General features: G+C 46.1%; 1 protein-coding gene across 1 annotated transcript in view; it reads right to left on the minus strand.

Moving 5' to 3' along the window:
• ALPI (alkaline phosphatase, intestinal) overlaps positions 1-17,347 on the minus strand; it is a 43,695-nt gene that overhangs the window by 11,569 nt on the left and 14,779 nt on the right. Inside the window, exons 6-8 of the mRNA XM_075864111.1 lie at positions 6,567-6,701; positions 4,181-4,250; positions 3,816-3,950 (exon numbers count right to left, since the gene is read on the minus strand). Of these exons, the coding sequence (XP_075720226.1) occupies positions 3,816-3,950; positions 4,181-4,250; positions 6,567-6,701 (340 nt within the window). The remainder of the gene's footprint in view (positions 1-3,815; positions 3,951-4,180; positions 4,251-6,566; positions 6,702-17,347) is intronic.

Genomic DNA, 17,347 nt, shown 5'->3' on the forward strand with positions numbered 1-17,347 from the left:
GCTTAACATCCATCGTGGGGAAAATGTTTGAGGGGCTATTGAGGGACTATATACAGAATTATGTGACAATAAATAGTATTATAAGTGACAGCCAGCACGGTTTTACTAAGGACAGAAGCTGTCAAACCAACCTGATTTGCTTTTATGAAGAGGTGAGCAGAAGCCTAGACAGAGGGACCGCTGTGGATATAGTGTTTTTGGACTTTGCAAAGGCATTTGACACTGTCCCCCATAGACGTCTAATGGGTAAATTAAGGACTATAGGTTTAGAAAATATAGTTTGTAATTGGATTGAGAATTGGCTCAAGGACCGTATCCAGAGAGTTGTTGTCAATGATTCCTACTCTGAATGGTCACCGTTTATAAGTGGTGTACCCCAGGGTTCCGTGCTGGGACCACTATTATTCAACTTATTTATTAATGATATAGAGGATGGGATTAATAGCACTATTTCTATTTTTGCAGATGACACCAAGCTATGTAGTATAATTCAGTCTATGGAAGATGTTCGTAAATTGCAAGCTGATTTGAACACACTTGTTTGGGCATCCACTTGGCAAATTAAGTTTAATGTAGATAAATGTAAAGTTATGCACCTGGGTACCAACAACCTGCATGCATCATATGTCCTAGGGGGATCTACACTGGGGGAGTCACTTGTTGAGAAGGATCTGGGTATATTTGTAGATCATAAACTAAATAACAGCATGCAGTGTCAATCAGCTGCTTGAAAGGCCAGCAAGATATTGTCGTGTATTAAAAGAGGCATGGACTCGCGAGACAGGGATGTAATATTACCACTTTACAGATCATTAGTGAGGCCTCATCTAGAATATGCAGTTCAGTTCTGGGCTCCAGATCATAGAAAGGATGCCCTGGAGTTGGAAAAAATACAAAGAAGAGCAACGAAGCTAATAAGGGGCATGGAGAATCTAAGTTATGAGGAAAGATTAAAAGAACTAAACCTATTTAACCTTGAAAAAAGACGACTAAAGGGGGACATGATTAACTTATATAAATATATGAATGGCACATACAAAAAATATGGTGAAATCCTGTTCCATGTAAAACCCCCTCAAAAAACAAGGGGGCACTCCCTCCGTTCGGAGAAAAAAAGGTTCAACCTGCAGAGACGACAAGCCTTCTTCACTGTGAGAACTGTGAATCTATGGAATAGCCTACCGCAGGAGCTGGTCACTGTAGCTACAGTAGATGGCTTTAAAAAAGGGTTAGATCATTTCCTATAACAAAAAAATATTAGCTCCTATGTGTAGAAAGGTTTCCCTTCCCTTTTCCCATTCCTTGGTTGAACTTGATGGACATGTGTCTTTTTTCAACCGTACGAACTATGTAACTATGTAACTATGTAACTTAGTGATATGACATCACTTCTTATTTTGTGCAAACCCCTTTAAGGATTTGTGGCATTGCACTTTGGCTTGTGGCTTTATACTTCCCTCAACCTATCCTCACAGTGTAAAAAGGTATTTCATCCTATGAAATGTCAAAGTGCAACTAAGATATCCAAGATATGCAGTCGGTATTAGACATGGCCAATAAAACCATAAATTCTTGCAATAGCAGCAGATTAGCATGATTTTGCAATAATGAGTTAACGTATACCTCCCGTTGTACTGAAACTTTAAAATAATCCAAAGATTCACTTGTTTAGTAAGTTCATAAAGCTCCAATGTAGAGATAATTTATTACACCAACATATCCATACCCAGGTTACTTTCTATTCTTTTTCTTATGAACAAAGTGCCATGAAGAAATCTGCACTCCAGTGTTTCTGATGACAGTGAAGTTTTCACTATTCAGAATTGATTTGGTATCGGTCTCATGGACATGGCAATGCTGCATGCAGAGTAGCAAATGCCATTCCCTGTGCTGTGGCATGTTGCCTCCATTCGACAGTATACGCCCCTACGTCGGTCATATGACACGTATTATAGCAGGCCGCCAGTAGATTCTCACCTCTTCTGCCTCTGTGTTAAATCAGAAGCATGTAAAGGTACAATAATGGACCTATAGGTTATGAGCGATCTATTCGGGATCCGTGTGACATGGATTGTGGATACGTCCATGTGTAGCTAAGACCCTCTCTGACTATATAAAATAGGAGGTACTGTATACTTTACTTCATCAGTATCATATTTTCATATAGTTCATTTATTTGAGCCTGCTCAAGTTTTTTCCCCAGCTCCATCCCCTGATATTAGCTTAACTTGACCCACAGTATATTATATCACTTGATTCCTTATGCTAAGGCTATAATACTGTAATAGGAAGCTGAAGTTAGAATTGGCGTATTTCTATCATATAGTTTTGTGTACATCTGTCTTTTCATTAAAGGGGTTATCCGGGTTATTAAAATTGACGGCCTCGGTGGGGGTCCGACAGTCAGTCCGACTGCCGATCAGCTGTTTGAAGGTGCCCCAGTGCTTGTACAAGCACCGCAGCCTCTTAATTATTTACATGGTTTTTCTTTCTGTTCGTACTTGCACGTGCTCTATCATTTGTAGTGGCGGTGCACCACTGTTCCATTCACTTGAATGGGACAGTGGTGGAATACCCTGCATGGCCGCTAGAAATGTAATGTCACGTACACATACAAAAGAAAGAAGAACCATGTAAACAATGAAGAGGCTACGGTACTTGTACGAGCCTAACAGCTATTTGGTTGGGGTGCCGATAGTCGGACTCACCAATCTAATATTGATGAGCTTTCCTAAGGATAGGCCATCAATTTTAATAACCCGGATAAACCCTTTAACCTTGCAGAAAAAAAAAAAAGGAATTGGCTTCAAATAATTGTTACGTTCCATCACTGTATAAAACGCTGAATAAATTGGCTAATTTCAACTCATGTTTCTGCTTTGTTCAATGGAAAAAAAGAAGATATTCTAAAAAGCCCATTTATGACCGTACGAGACGCAGCAGAATTGTGTCCAGCTGACGTCTGTGTAGAGGAAATCAGAACACAATGACACAATTACTGACTTGGTAAAATTTGTTCCATAGAGATGACAACCACTTGAGGCTTGAATGTAGACAATAATAGGAAGCTCAATGTAGAGGTAAGGAATATGTTTGATATTATAGCTGATTTTTCATTTTTGATTGGAATGGTTCATTAAGGCAAATTTCCACTCTTTCCACCCCAATATTTTTTTTAAAATCTATATAGGTGTAAAGTTCTGTGCTGATTAATTTCTTAGTATATCTGTATAGCGGTCATAGCTCAGTTTTTCTCAGAGCTCCAAATTTCCAGCATAGACATTAGTTTAAAAGATAACATGCTGGCTCCCTGTGGCTGCCACTAGAGGGAGTTTAGGAGATTACTGCACACTGTTGATGCAATGATCTCAATTGTAACACAGTATGCAATAAGCTCTTAAGCTCCCTCTAGTGGTGACTGCAGGTGGCCAGCTTGTTATTTTTTTAAATCTATGTCTATGCAGGGGATTTTGAGCTCTGCATCAGAATAAGGAGCTCAGATCACTATAAAGATATATTAACAAGTTAATTGTCACAGAATGTTGGCCCTAAAACGACATGATTATAAAAAGTAGACATACCCTGTAAGGCATAATTCCAGTATAAAAATGCCTCTGAAAACATTAAACTACTCTAATACAAATATACAAGTATTCATTTAACATTTTAGGAAAATAAATTGACCAGAAAATAGACTATGGTTATGAAAGTCATACATGGAAAGGCTAAATGAACCACATTCTGGTCAAGTCAAGTATAAATAGTTCCATTATGTAGACGTTATACAAACAATTCAGGAAATGAATAAGACTTATCTTCTACAAACAGGAAGAATCCCTTGGGATTTTTCTTCAGGATTCGAATGGCTTTTTCTGTCAGCTCCACGATAGAAGGGTCAGAGGAATCATTACGGTTTAGTTCGTATTTCATATCACCTGGTTCAAAAAGACCTGCAATACCCAATGATACAGTAATAAAAGCCTTTCAGCCCTCATGGGACAAGGCCTCATTTTAATTTACATGACTATAAAGGGACAAGTGGAGAAGATTGTTGGTATCTACAAACCCTTTCCAGATCAGAAAGGGTCAGGTCACTTCAGAGGTATAACTTCTTTATAAACAAATGTTACATGTGGGGATTTTTCAGTTTACATTTCATTTGCTATACATAGATCCATACCCATTATATAAGTGGCGCTGGCTTCATTAATCTGATTCATCTCCTCCTTATTCCACACATACTGAGCGCCCTGGAACAGTAATATTGTTTGGTTACACATACACCTTTCACTGCGTCCTTAATACTTAATGATTTGCAGTTTTCTATCCAAGTAGCCAATCACACCAAGCAACATTGTAAGTATACAAAAATACTGGCTGCATCACTTACAATTACTTTTCCTTAGGGAACAAATTTTACTGCGATTCTCACATGACTTCATGTCATCATTTAGATCCAGACTTAAAGGGGTATTCCCAAAATACTAAATAAACACCTATTACAAGATAGGTGATAGTTCTTTGATTGCTGGGAGTCCCACTGCTCGGACCCCCGTTCCTCCTCACTGCTCGACCCCAGTGAGGAGGACATTGAAAGGAACGGAGGTTGAGCATGCACACTGCCAATTTATTTAAAGTCTATGGGAAAGACGAAAACAGCCAAGTACAGCACTCGGCTGTTTCCGGAAAACTCATAGACAGTGAATGGAGCGGCGGGTGCATGCTCGACCGCGGCAATATTCAAGCTCCTCCTCACTGTTGGGGTTTCAATGAAGAGAATCTGGGAGTTCAGGAACCTCGTTCTCACGATCGGTGGGGATCCCAGTGGTGGGACCCCCAGCGATCAGAAAATCCTGTGAATAGGTGATAATTTCTGATTTTAGGAATACCCCTTTAATCATGTGTTCCTTAAAGCTTACCATAGATGTAATGTTAATTAACCGAACCAAATGGTAATAAAACGATTTGTTCCATTGGATGGAAATTGTATCTCACTTGTAATTTTTCTTTGGTATAACATGTCATTGCATTTAATTAACTATAGGCTGAGAAATCTATACACAGCCATGCACAAGAACAATATAAGGGAGGATTTACACGAGCGTGTGCGTTTTTGCATGCGCAAAAAATGCGCCGTTTAGCACGCAAAGGGTGCTTGACAGCTCCGTGTGTCATGATCATATGGTGCGCGGCTGCGTGCTTTTCGCGCAGCCGCCATCATTATGACACTGTATGTTTGTAAACAGAAAAGCACGTGGTGCTTTTCTGTTTGCAATCATAGTTTGCCTGCTGTTGCGCGAATTACGCACGTCCCACGGAGGTGCCTCCGTGTGGCATGCGTGATTATCACGCACCCATTGACTTCAATGGGTGCGTGATGCGCAAAAAACGCAGAAATATAGGATCTGTCGTGAGTTTTACGCAGCGGACTCACGCTGCACAAAAATCACTGACAGTCTGCACTGCCCCATAGATTAGCATAAGTCCGTGCGACGCTCGTGAAAAGCATGCGCGTTGCACGGACGTATATCGCGTTTGTGTAAATCCGCCTTTAGAGTGATTTTCACCATGGTAAAGTGTTCTCAACATTTTATTCATCTGTGCAAGCATAATCTTTCACAAAAAAGTATCCTGATAGTGGAAGATATTGGAACACTCAGGCAAATCTTACTGTCTATGCCTAGAGTAACATACAAAAAATGTTGATGACTTTCACAATGAGAAAAGTTTGTTGTATTATTTTTTATTTAGAGTGTAGTATCTAGACTAGTGTATGTGGCAAAAAAAGTATTCAATCTCTGTCAACATAGCAAACAAGGTCAGATTTTCCCACGAGAGTCCAAGAGAGTGGGCCCTGGCTCTAACACAATAATGGATCCCTAAGGTTCTGCAACAGACAACCCCATTTGCAGGTGACCTTGGAACCAATCACTTGCAACCAAAGGTCTTTTTTATCATGAGATGATTCCCACATAACCTATTACACCTTATTGATTATATGTTCTGTGTGTGCAATGATAACAACAAAAGTTTAATGCAACTAAAAGTGGCGATGCACCTGTTCTGAATAGATGGAGAGTGGGCCCTCAGAATAATTTATAAAGGAACCTCAGTCCAAGACTTCATTTTTTAGTTTCCTTTAAGTGGCCAAGAGGTTTAATTAAAGGAACATCTTGAATAATAGATATTATGTATATTTTCTTATGGTCAGTCCATGTATGGCGGAACTAATATGCATTTCCAACCGGACCTGTCAATGTATAGTCTATTGTATATAGATCATTTTGAATTGTTTCGACCATATTTCATATTCGTTTTTGATGTAAAAATGTATAACCTAAAACTGCCATACCCGCCAACAATCGAATCTGTATGAAGTGCTTCCAACTGTCCCCATACGTCAAATATCAGGGAAAATGCGGATCATTTGGTAGAGAGATGAGCTAAGCTGAGCGTGCATATTTATGGGAAGGTTAGAGGTGTATGGTCAGCCTAAGACTATGTAGCACATGAACATTTTTAAGACTTAAATATAATATATTTCAGCCACTAGTTTGTAAACTTACCTCAGATTTATTGAGCCACTCAATTATGAGATTTCTGCCATCTTTTCTAAGCCCATTCTGTGCAGAATCATTGGGGTATTCAGGATCTTTGGTTCCATTTGCAGTCATGTACTTTCGCCCACCTCCTAGAATCACCTAAAGAAGAACAAAATAATTGTCATAATATTCAATAGCAAAAGCAATTAGAAATGTACTCTGCAATGGTTACATAACATTAGATCCAGAAATATGGCGTACATAGTCCTTCTATATAATGTACCGTATGTACTGTTTTAAGGGTTATCAATAGTTCCTTATACGGTTATTTCCAATCTCAGACATTTATAACATATTCACTTAATTTGCCTTATAGGTGTGAGTCCCACCTCTGGGATACACACTTATGTGGAGAATGGGGGTCCCCAGACCCCTGTCCCACCTGGTGAGGCTGCCCCTACATTCAGATGGAGAATTAAAGGAGAGGTAACCACGCATGTGCGCAACTCTGTCCTTCAAGTTCTATGGGAGTTACAGAATCAGCCAGGCCAGCCTGGGACCCCCTTTCTCCACATAGGTGCAGGTCCCACCTCTTGAACCCGCACCTATCAAACATTTATGGCATATCCTGTGGATATGACATAAATGTCCAAGATGGAATTCCCCTTTTACAATGAATGATGATACTAACTCTTTTTATTTTATATTATTAATTGTCCATGATTTCATTGGGTATTATTGGCGCAGGAAATATACAGTATATGTATTATATACAGACACATAATACAATTCACTACACTTATTTGATTTTACATGCAGTAAGAACATTTACACAATATTCACTCGCCTTTTAGGGAAGTAAACATGTTTAACACTTCTTAATGAATATTACCCAAAAATTGTGAAAACTAGGACATATCTGGTTTCTGAACAAAACTAAGGGTCCTCTTACACGGCCCGAAGTAGGCCGTGTAAACTAGTACCGATCATTGAGACAGCTCGTTAATCGGCGCTCGATTGCTCCTTTCACAAGGAGCTATGTATGGGGACGAGCGCTCATTACTATGATCGCTCGTCCAAATACATTTCTATCATGTCGGCAGAACGTCTCCCTGTTTACACAGAGAGATGTGCTGCCGATAACCAGTGGCGTAACTACCACTGTAGCACCCGTAGCGACTGCCTACGGACATGGCCGGCCTTAGCTATGTTCGACCAGTGCGGTCGCACAGGGCGCCTGCCGCCAAACGGCAAGGGGGGCGCCAGCGGGTGTGTGTATCCCCACGCCATTGCAACTACCAGTGGGGATACACACATTAACTGCAGTCGCACCCGGACACTTCTTCACTTAGTGGCCATCGCTACCGCTGTAGCAGCCATAGCGGTTGCTAGCGGTGACACCGGGCATGAGGGCGGTGGCGCCGCTAGCAGCTGCTGTGGCTGCTATAGCGGTAGCGACGGCACTATAGCAGAGCAGGGAGATATCTCCCTGCTCTGCTGTCTACTAGCGCCACTGTAGCTCCCTTCAGCTACAGTGGCGCTAGTAGACAGCAGAGCAGGGAGATTCCTCCCTTGCTCTGCTATAGTGCCCCCCTGTAGATATCAAACCCCCCCCTTCCAGGATAGCACCACCGTAGCTCCCTGAAGGAGCGGAATCACCGTGTGGCCGGGGATTACGGTCCTAGGGTGCTGCTTGATGCCTCTGTTCATATATGGACAGTGACATCAGGGAAAACTCCTGAAGCGGAATCCCCGGTCACAGCATTGCAGACTCTATGATCGGGGATTCCACTCCAGGAGAAGCCAATGACGTCATGGACACAGATGTCAGGAGCATCTCCTGGAGTGGAATCGACGGTCATAGCGTCTGCAACGCTGTGACCGAGGATTCCGCTTCAGGAGTTTTCCCTGATGTCACTGTCCATATATGGACAGAGGCATCAAGCAGCGCTCCAGGACCGGAATCCCCGGCCACATAGGGATTCTGCTCCTTCAGGGAGCTACGGTGGCGCTATCTTTACTGGAAGGAGGGGGGGTTGCTATCTACAGGGGGGCTGTGGGCTGTGTGGCACTACCTACAAAGGACAACTGTGCAGGAGCACACAAAATACCCAGCTTTCCTGGGTATCAAAAAAAAAAGTGTGGAAATAAACTCAGATATAACTTTTATTTAATCTAGCTAAAAGGATTAATCCTTTACTCAGACTAAATAAAATGTATAACTTAGTTTATTTCCAGACATTTATTTGATAGCTGGGAAAGCTGAGTATTCTGTGTGCTCCTGCACAGTTGTCCTTTTTTGAATGTCTATTGCCCGCCAGCTATCGGTCATTTCGTAGTCTTTGCACTACCTACAAGGGAGCTGTGGGCTGTGTGGCACTACCAACCAGGGGGCTGTGGGCTGTGTGGCACTACCAACCAGTGGGCTGTGTGGCACTACCTACTAGGGGGCTGTGTGGCACTACCTACCAGGGGGATGTGGGCTGTGTGGCACTACCAACCAGGGGGCTGTGGACTGTGTGGCACTACCAACCAGTGGGATGTGTGGCACTACCTACTAGGGGGCTGTGTGGCACTACCTACCAGGGGGCTGTGGGCTGTGTGGCTCTACCAACCAGGGGGCTGTGGGCTGTGTGGCTCTACCAACCAGGGGGCTGTCGGCTGTGTGGCACTACCAACCAGTGGGCTGTGTGGCACTACCAACCAGGGAGCTGTGGGCTGTGTGGCACTACCAACCAGGGGGCTGTGGGGCACTACCAACCAGGGGGCTGTGAGCACTACCAACCAGGGAGCTGTGTGGCACTCCCTACCAGGGGGCTCTGGGTTGTGTGGCACTCCCTACCAGGTGTCTTTGCGACACTTCCTACAAGGGGGCTGTGCGGCACTCCCTACAGGGGGCTGTGCGGCCCTCCCTACAGGGGGCTGTGCGGCCCTCCCTACAGGGGGCTGTGTGGCACACTCAACAGGGGGCTGTGTGACGCTATCTACAAGGGGGCTGTGTGGCGCTATCTACAGGGGGCTTTGTGGCGCTACCTACAAGGGGGCTGTGTGGCGCTACCTACAAGGGGGCTGTGTGGCGCTACCTACAAGGGGGCTGTCTGGCGCTACCCACAAGGGGCTGTGTGGGGCTACCTACAAGGGGCTGTGTGGCGCTACCTACAGGGGGAATCTGTGAGTGGGGGTCTGATGGTCATTTTACTGAGCGGTGGGCTGATGGTCATTTTACTGTGAGTGGGGGGTTGATGGTCATTTTTCTGTGAGTGAGGGGCTGATGGTCTTCAAGTGGTTTCCACCTCTGACCTCCAATTGAAATTAATAGGAGGCAGAAGATACCTGCGGCGCTCGTTTGGAGCTTTTTTTCCTGCGTCTTTTGCATTCGCTTCAACAGCTTAAGAAAAAACACAAAAAAAGGTCACACAACGCTGCCAGTTGCTGAAGGAATTTTGAGGCAGATTTTTTTTGCCTAACAAAAAACGTGTGTGAACATGCCCTACGAGTGGAGTGCTTGTTCTTAGCCGTTTTCTGTCTTTCTCAAAACAATTTTTGGTAGGGGGGCCCTGAGGAAATTTTGTTTTTCCAGTGCTGCCTCGAGTCCGAAAAGTTTGGGAAACTCTGTACTAGGGTCCCGTCATGGAGCAGCTCAGTTCGGCATGGGAACGGGCCTAGGTGAGTACAATTTATGTTTTTGTTTGGGGGCACTGTCTACAAGTGGCAGGTGCGGGGACTGTATGGCACGATCTACAAGGGGGAGGTGGGGGACTTTATGGCACTGTCTACAAGGGGGAGGTGTGGCGGCTGTATGGCACGATCTACAAAAAGGAGGTGGGGGATTATGGCACTGTCTACAGGGAGGCTATATGGCAAAATCTACAGGGGGGCATTATACTGTGTGGGGGCCACTAAGCGGATATTATACTGTGTAGGGGTACTACAGGGGGCATAATGCTGTGGGCACAATTAGAGGACAAAATACTGTGTCCTTGAAGGGGTTGTAATATATTATTAAATATTATTATTATACTGTATGGGGGCACTAAAGGGGCATTATAATTGTTTTATGGGGCATTTTTTTTAATGATGGGGTGGGGCGCCGAAAGATCATTTCGCACAGGGCGCCATCTATCCTAGGGCCGGCCCTGCCGACGGGTTCCTAGCGCTTGTAGCAAGGATCCCGTCGGCTTTGAGGAGGCTGTTTAGAAGCTTCATTCGTCACGGGAACGGGGCATAGTTGAGTATAACGTTTTTTTCGTTTTATTTGTTGGGGGGCGCTATCTATAGGGGGGAGTACTATGTACAAGGGAGAGCGCTATCTACTGCGGGCGCTATCTACAGGGGGGCTGTATGGGGCTATCTACAGGGGGCTGTGTAACACTATCTACAGGGGGGCTGGATGGCACTATCTACAGGGGCAGCTGTATGGCGCTATCTACAGGGGGCTGTGTGGCACTATCTACAGGGGCGGCTGTGTGGCACTATCTACAAGGGGGAGGTGGGGGTGCTGTCTACAGGAGGGGATATATGGCGCTATCTACAGGGGGGGCTGTATGCAGTGGCGTAGCTATAGGGGTCGCAGCGGTCGCAGTTGTGACCGGGCCCCTAAGCCTGGGGGGCCCACGGGCCCCCATTGCCATACAGCAGGCTTTTTAAATTAATTTTCTTTGCCGTGAAGCCGGCACTTCCTGGTTACGGTCACATGGTACACTTAGTGTACCATGTGACCGTGTTGTCACGTGACACGTCTTCCAGTCAGTGCAGTGGAAGAGCTGGTGCCGAGGACTCCAGGTGAGCTGCAGAGTCTGTATTGTAATATGTTGTGTTGTAATGTAATGTATTGTGTTGTGTTGTGTTGTATTGTGTTTTCTTGTAATGTATTGTGTTGTATTGTGCTGTTTGCACATTACACACTGTGGGTCGTGTCCCCCTGGGGGTTCGTGTGAAGACCACCTAGGGGTCGCGAGTCACTCACCGAGGTCCCGGTTCCATTCAATGCTGGAGCAAGCAGCTGACGTCTCCTTGATCCAGCATTCCCTGTGCCCTGAGCGGCTCGATGCAGACTGGCGGGATGTAGCGACATCATCGCGCCTGTCTGCGCCGAGTCACTCATAGCACACACAGGAGAATGCGAAGGATCCTCCACCCAATGTGGGAACAGGGATGGGTAAGTAATTATGTTATTTTTCTATTATACACATATGGGGCATTATACTGTATGGAGGGGCTGATATTGCGGGGGCCATTATACTGCATGGGGGCTGATATGGCATGGGGGCTGATAAGATGGGGGGCATTATACTGCATGGGGGCTGATATGGAGGAATTATACTGTATGGGGGGCATTATACTGCATGGGGGCTGATATGGGGGCATTATACTGTATGGGGGGCTGATATGGGGGGCATTATACTGCATGGGGGCTGATATGGGGGAATTATACTGTATGGGGGGGTGTTATACTGCATGGGGCTGATATGGGGGAATTATACTGTATGGGGGGCATTATACTGCATGGGCGCTGATATGGGGGAATTATACTGTATGGAGGCATTATACTGTATGGGGGCTGATATGGGGGCATTATACTGTATGGGGAGCTGATATGGGAGGCATTATACTGTATGGGGAGCTCATATGGGGGGCATTATACTGTATGGGAAGCTCATATGGGGGGCATTGTACTGTATGGGGAGCTCATATGGGGGGCATTTTACTGTATGGGGAGCTGATATGGGGGCATTATACTGTATGGGGAGCTGATATGGGGGCATTATACTGTATGGGGAGCTGATATGGGGGCATTATACTGTATGGGGGCTGATATGGGGGGCATTATACTGTATGAGGGCTGATATGGGGGCATTATACTGTATGGGGAACTGATATGGGTGGCATTTTACTGTAGGGAGAGCTGATATGGGGGCATTATACTGTATGGGGGCAGCTATGTGGAGCATTATACTGTGGGAGCTGATATGGGGAACATTATACGGTATGGGGCTGTTATGGGGGCATTATACGCTATGGGGCATTATTCTGTGTGGGGGCAGCTATGGAAGCATTATACTGTGTGGGGGCATTATACTATGGGGACTGTTGGGCAAGGCATCTGGGCATAGGCGCGCGCAGGGGTTTGATAATGGTGGTGTTGGGGAGGGGTATGGGGGCCCAAGCTAAATTCTTGCACCTGGACCCATGAGCCTTTAGCTACGCCCTTGACTGTATGGCTCTCTCTACAAGGGGGAGGTGGGTGGCACTATCTACACGTGGGCTGTATGGCGCTATCTACAGGGGGCTGTATGGCACTATCTACATGGGGAAGTGGGGGGCGTTATCTACAGGTGGGCTGGGGTTTGATAATGGTGGTGTTGGGGAGGGGTATGGGGGCCCAAGCTAAATTATTGCACCTGGGCCCATGTGCCTTTAGCTACGCCCTTGACTGTATGGCTCTCTCTACAAGGGGGAGGTGGGTGGCACTATCTACACGTGGGCTGTATGGCGCTATCTACAGGGGGCTGTATGGCACTATCTACATGGGGAAGTGGGGGGCGTTATCTACAGGTGGGCTGTATGGCACTCTATGAGGGGGAGGGGGGACGCTATCTATAGGAGGTGCTGTGTGGTAGTATCTACAGGGGGAGGTGAGGGGCTCTATCTTCAGGGGGGCTGTATGGCGCCATCTACAGGGGGTTGTATGGCGCTATCTACAGGGGGCAGTATGACGCTATCTACAGGGGGAGATGGGGGCGCTATCTACAGGGGGCTATGTAACACTATCTACAGGGGTGCTGTATGGCACTTTCTAAGGGGGGGTTGTATGGCCTTCCCCTTGTAGATAGTGCGGCGCTATCTACAGGGGGGCTGTATGGCGCTCTACGAGAGGGAGGTGGGGATACTATCTACTGGGGGTGCTGTGTGGCAGTATCTACAGAGGAGATGAGGGGCGCTATCTACAGGGGCTGTATGGCGCTATCTACATGGGGGCTGTATGGTGCTATTTACAGGCGGGTTTTATAGCACTATCTACAGGGGGCAGTATGGCACTATATACAGGGGGCAGTATGGCACTATATACAGGGGGAGGTGCGTGTGCTATCTACAGGTGGGCATGTATGGCACTATCTACAGGGGGCTGTATGGCACTATCTACTAGGGGAAGTGGGGGCGTTATCTACAGGGGGATGTATGGCACTCTACGAGGGTGAGGTGGGGATGCCATCTACAGAGGGTGCTGTGTGGCAGTATCTACACAGGGAGGTGAGGGGCTCTATCTTCAGGGGGCCGTATGGCGCCATCTACAGGTGGGCTGTATGGCGCTATCTACAGGGGGCTGTATGACGCTATCTACAGGGGGGCTGTATGGCACTATCTATGGGGGGGCTGTATGGCACTATCTATGGGGGCGCTATCTACAGGAGGCTGTGTAACACTATCTACAGTTGGGCTGTATGGCACTATCTACAGGGGGGCTGTATGGTCTTTCCCTTGTAGATAGTGTGGTGCTATGTACAGGGGGGCTGTATGGCGCTCTACGAGAGGGAGGTGGGGATGCTATCTACAGGGGGTGCTGTGTGGCAGTATCTACAGGGGAGGTGAGGGGCGCTATCTATGGGTGGCTGTATGGCGCTATCTACAGGGGGGCTGTATGCCGCTATTTACAGGGGGCTTATACCACTATCTACAGGGGGCTGTATGGTGCTATCTACAGGGGGGCTGTATGGCGCTATCTACGGGTGGGCTGTATGGTGCTATCTACAAGAGGCTGTATGGTGTTATCTACAGGGGTGTAGCAGTATCTACAAGGGGAGGTGGGGGGCACTATTTACAGGGGGCTGCATGTCGCTATCTACAGGGCGCTGTATGGCGCTATCTATAGGGGCGCTGTATGCCGCTACTACAGGGGGTGCTATCTACAGGGGAGGCTGTATGGAACTATCTACAAGGGGAAGGTGGGGGGACGCTATCTACAGGGGGGCTGTATGGCACTCTATGAGGGGGAGGTGGGGACTTGATCTACAGGTGGTGCTGTGTGGCAGTATCTACAGAGGGAGGTGAGGAGCGCAATCTACACGGGGCTATATGGCACTCTCTACAGGGGCTGTATGACATTATCCACAGGGGTTGTATGGCACTATCCACAGGGGGGCTGTATGGCGCTATCTACAGGGGGCCTGTATGGCGCTATCTACAGGGGGCTGTGTTGCACTATCTACAGGGGAGGTGGGGTCACTATCTACAAGGAGTGCTGTATGGCACTGTCTACAGGGGGGGCTGTATGGCATAATCTACAGGGAGGCTGTATGGCACAATCCACAGGGGGGCACTATCTACAAGGGGGGCTGTGTGTGGCACTCAAAGCAGGGGAGGGAGGGGGCCCAGTCAAAAGTTTGCTATGGGGCCCATTCTTTCGTAGTTATGCCCCTGTTGACAACGATAATATTTTTGGCTGCACAAACGATGCAATCAGAGGATGAACGAGCGATCGTCGCCCTGTTTACACGCTCATTTTCCTTGATAATTGGCCCTTGTAAAAGGACTTTATCCTGAATACATTAAAGTTTGTTTTTTTGAATGACAGATATAGTTCAGTCCCACTTATCACTCTACAGTCTAGATATCTATACTTTCACAAGAGTGAATTGAAGGCAATGTGCCCAACATATAGTTGAATTTCAGGTAACATTTAAATGTCTTTATTTTCTTAAAACAAACTTAACAAATACAGCAATTAAACTCATAAAGCTGTAAAATAATCAGTACTCAAGTAGATAAATACTTAATAATGTCACTGCCGTACAGTGAAGTCAAGAGCAGTAATAAGGACACGTCCTGCCCAGAGGCGTATTGTGAAGCTCTTGGGCCTCAATTCAAAATTCCTCAACAACCATGTGCCATTTACAACACCTGTGTCTTGCATATGTGGCATAAGAGCTCCAAGCCCCAGGTGTTACAGCTTCTTCTGCACCACCTACAGCTATGCCCCTGCCTATTTGATGTGATCATTTTTCTATTACCATTACCCGTACAGTGCATTTGTTAAAGAGTGGGTTTTATTAGGAAATAATAGTACTGAGGTCATTTAGCTGTGTACCTAGATCCAAAAACTGCTGAGGAGTTTTGTGAGTTGCAAAGTGTTAACTCTATATTTCCCATTTCACATTTGGTGAGCCTACTAAAATATATAATAGCATAAATAGCTTGTATTGAAATCACTCCTTATAGCAGCGGAAGTGTTCTTATATACACTTCCGCTGCTAAAACTCCCACCATTGCCCTACATATCCATTGTTTTAGACTGTCAACGTTTTGGCCTGTGGTTTTAATTTAAGTCCATTAGTAGACTAACATGCATACAAGTGCGTGACTGTATACTGTATATATACACTTAGTGGCTAGTTTTTTATGAGCTTCTACTTAAAGCGGATCTGTCATCATACTATTCTGTCCTGTTTGAGGGCAGTATAATATGGGGACAGGTTAATTCTATTATTAGCCCAAATGGCGCCTAAAAATATTGTACCGTTTGGCTAATAGAGCCTAATAAAGAATACAGTGGAATCATAACTACGAGTCCACTGTATTCATTAGGTGAATGCTCCTCCATCCTGCTCATCATTAATTTATGGGTTGCCTTGTATCTGCATGTATACACGGCAGCCTCTTAATCACTGGCGAGAGGGGCGAGGGTAGACAAGGGGTGCGCTCCCCTCATGAATACAGCAGATACTTAATTATAAATTCTGCTGTATTCTTTATTCGGTTCTTTTAATATCTATGTGAAGTTTGGACTAATAGTATAGAGGACCAATTAGTAGAGTTTGATCACAGATCCAGTTTAATACAGTACATTGTTCAGCTACCTTTTGTTGATATATTGTAATGTCTGAGACCATACCTCCCAACCGTCTGGGATTCAGCGGGACAGTACCGGATTCCGGGCGGTGTCCCGCTGTCCCGAGCGGCTGGTGGTATGTCCCGCTGTCAAACTAATTCTGAAGCAGGGAACCATCAGCTCCTTGCTTCAGAATTAGTTCATAGCAGAGGAGCAGAGAGAGCTCCTCCACTCGCCGAGGACTCCCCGGGCACAGCGCTATTTTAAGCGCTGTGCTCGGGGAAGCCCTTGACGTTACTGTCCATATATGGACAGTGACGTCAGTGGCTACTCCTGGAGCGGAATCCCCGGCCAGATTCGGCAACGGAGATTCCACTCAAGGAGTAGCCACTGATGTTACTGTAAATAAATGGACAGTGACATCAGGGCTTCCCTCTAGGAGCGGAATCCCCGGCCTATGCTCCGGCTGGGGATTCCGCTCCTAGAGGGAGTCCAAATGGCGCTATCTACAGGAGGGGTGGGTGGCACTATCTACAGGGGTGTTTGGCACTATCTACATCGACACTGTGGCAATATATAGGGGCACTATCTACAGGGGACACTGTGGCGCTATGTACATGGGCACTATCTACAAGGGCACTGGCACTAGGGGTAGCTAAGGGGGCATTATACTGTATGGGGGAATTTGTTTGGGCATTATACTGCATGGGGGCATCTGTATGGGAATTATACTGCATGGGAGAGTATGTGTGGGCATTATACTGTATGGGGGCATCTTTGGGGCAGTATACTGTATGGTGGCCGCTATGGGGGCATTATACTGTATGGTGGCAGCTAGAGGGCATTACGCTGTGTGGGGGAAGCTATTTGGTATTATACTGTGTGGGAGGCACTATGGGAGCATGATACTGTGTGGGCTGAATCGGGTGTGTATGGGCAGGCATTGGGTGGGTTTAGAGGCGTGGCTTAAAATTAAAAT

Source organism: Rhinoderma darwinii, chromosome 4, assembly GCF_050947455.1.
Source record: "Rhinoderma darwinii isolate aRhiDar2 chromosome 4, aRhiDar2.hap1, whole genome shotgun sequence".
Classification (NCBI taxonomy): domain Eukaryota; kingdom Metazoa; phylum Chordata; class Amphibia; order Anura; family Rhinodermatidae; genus Rhinoderma; species Rhinoderma darwinii.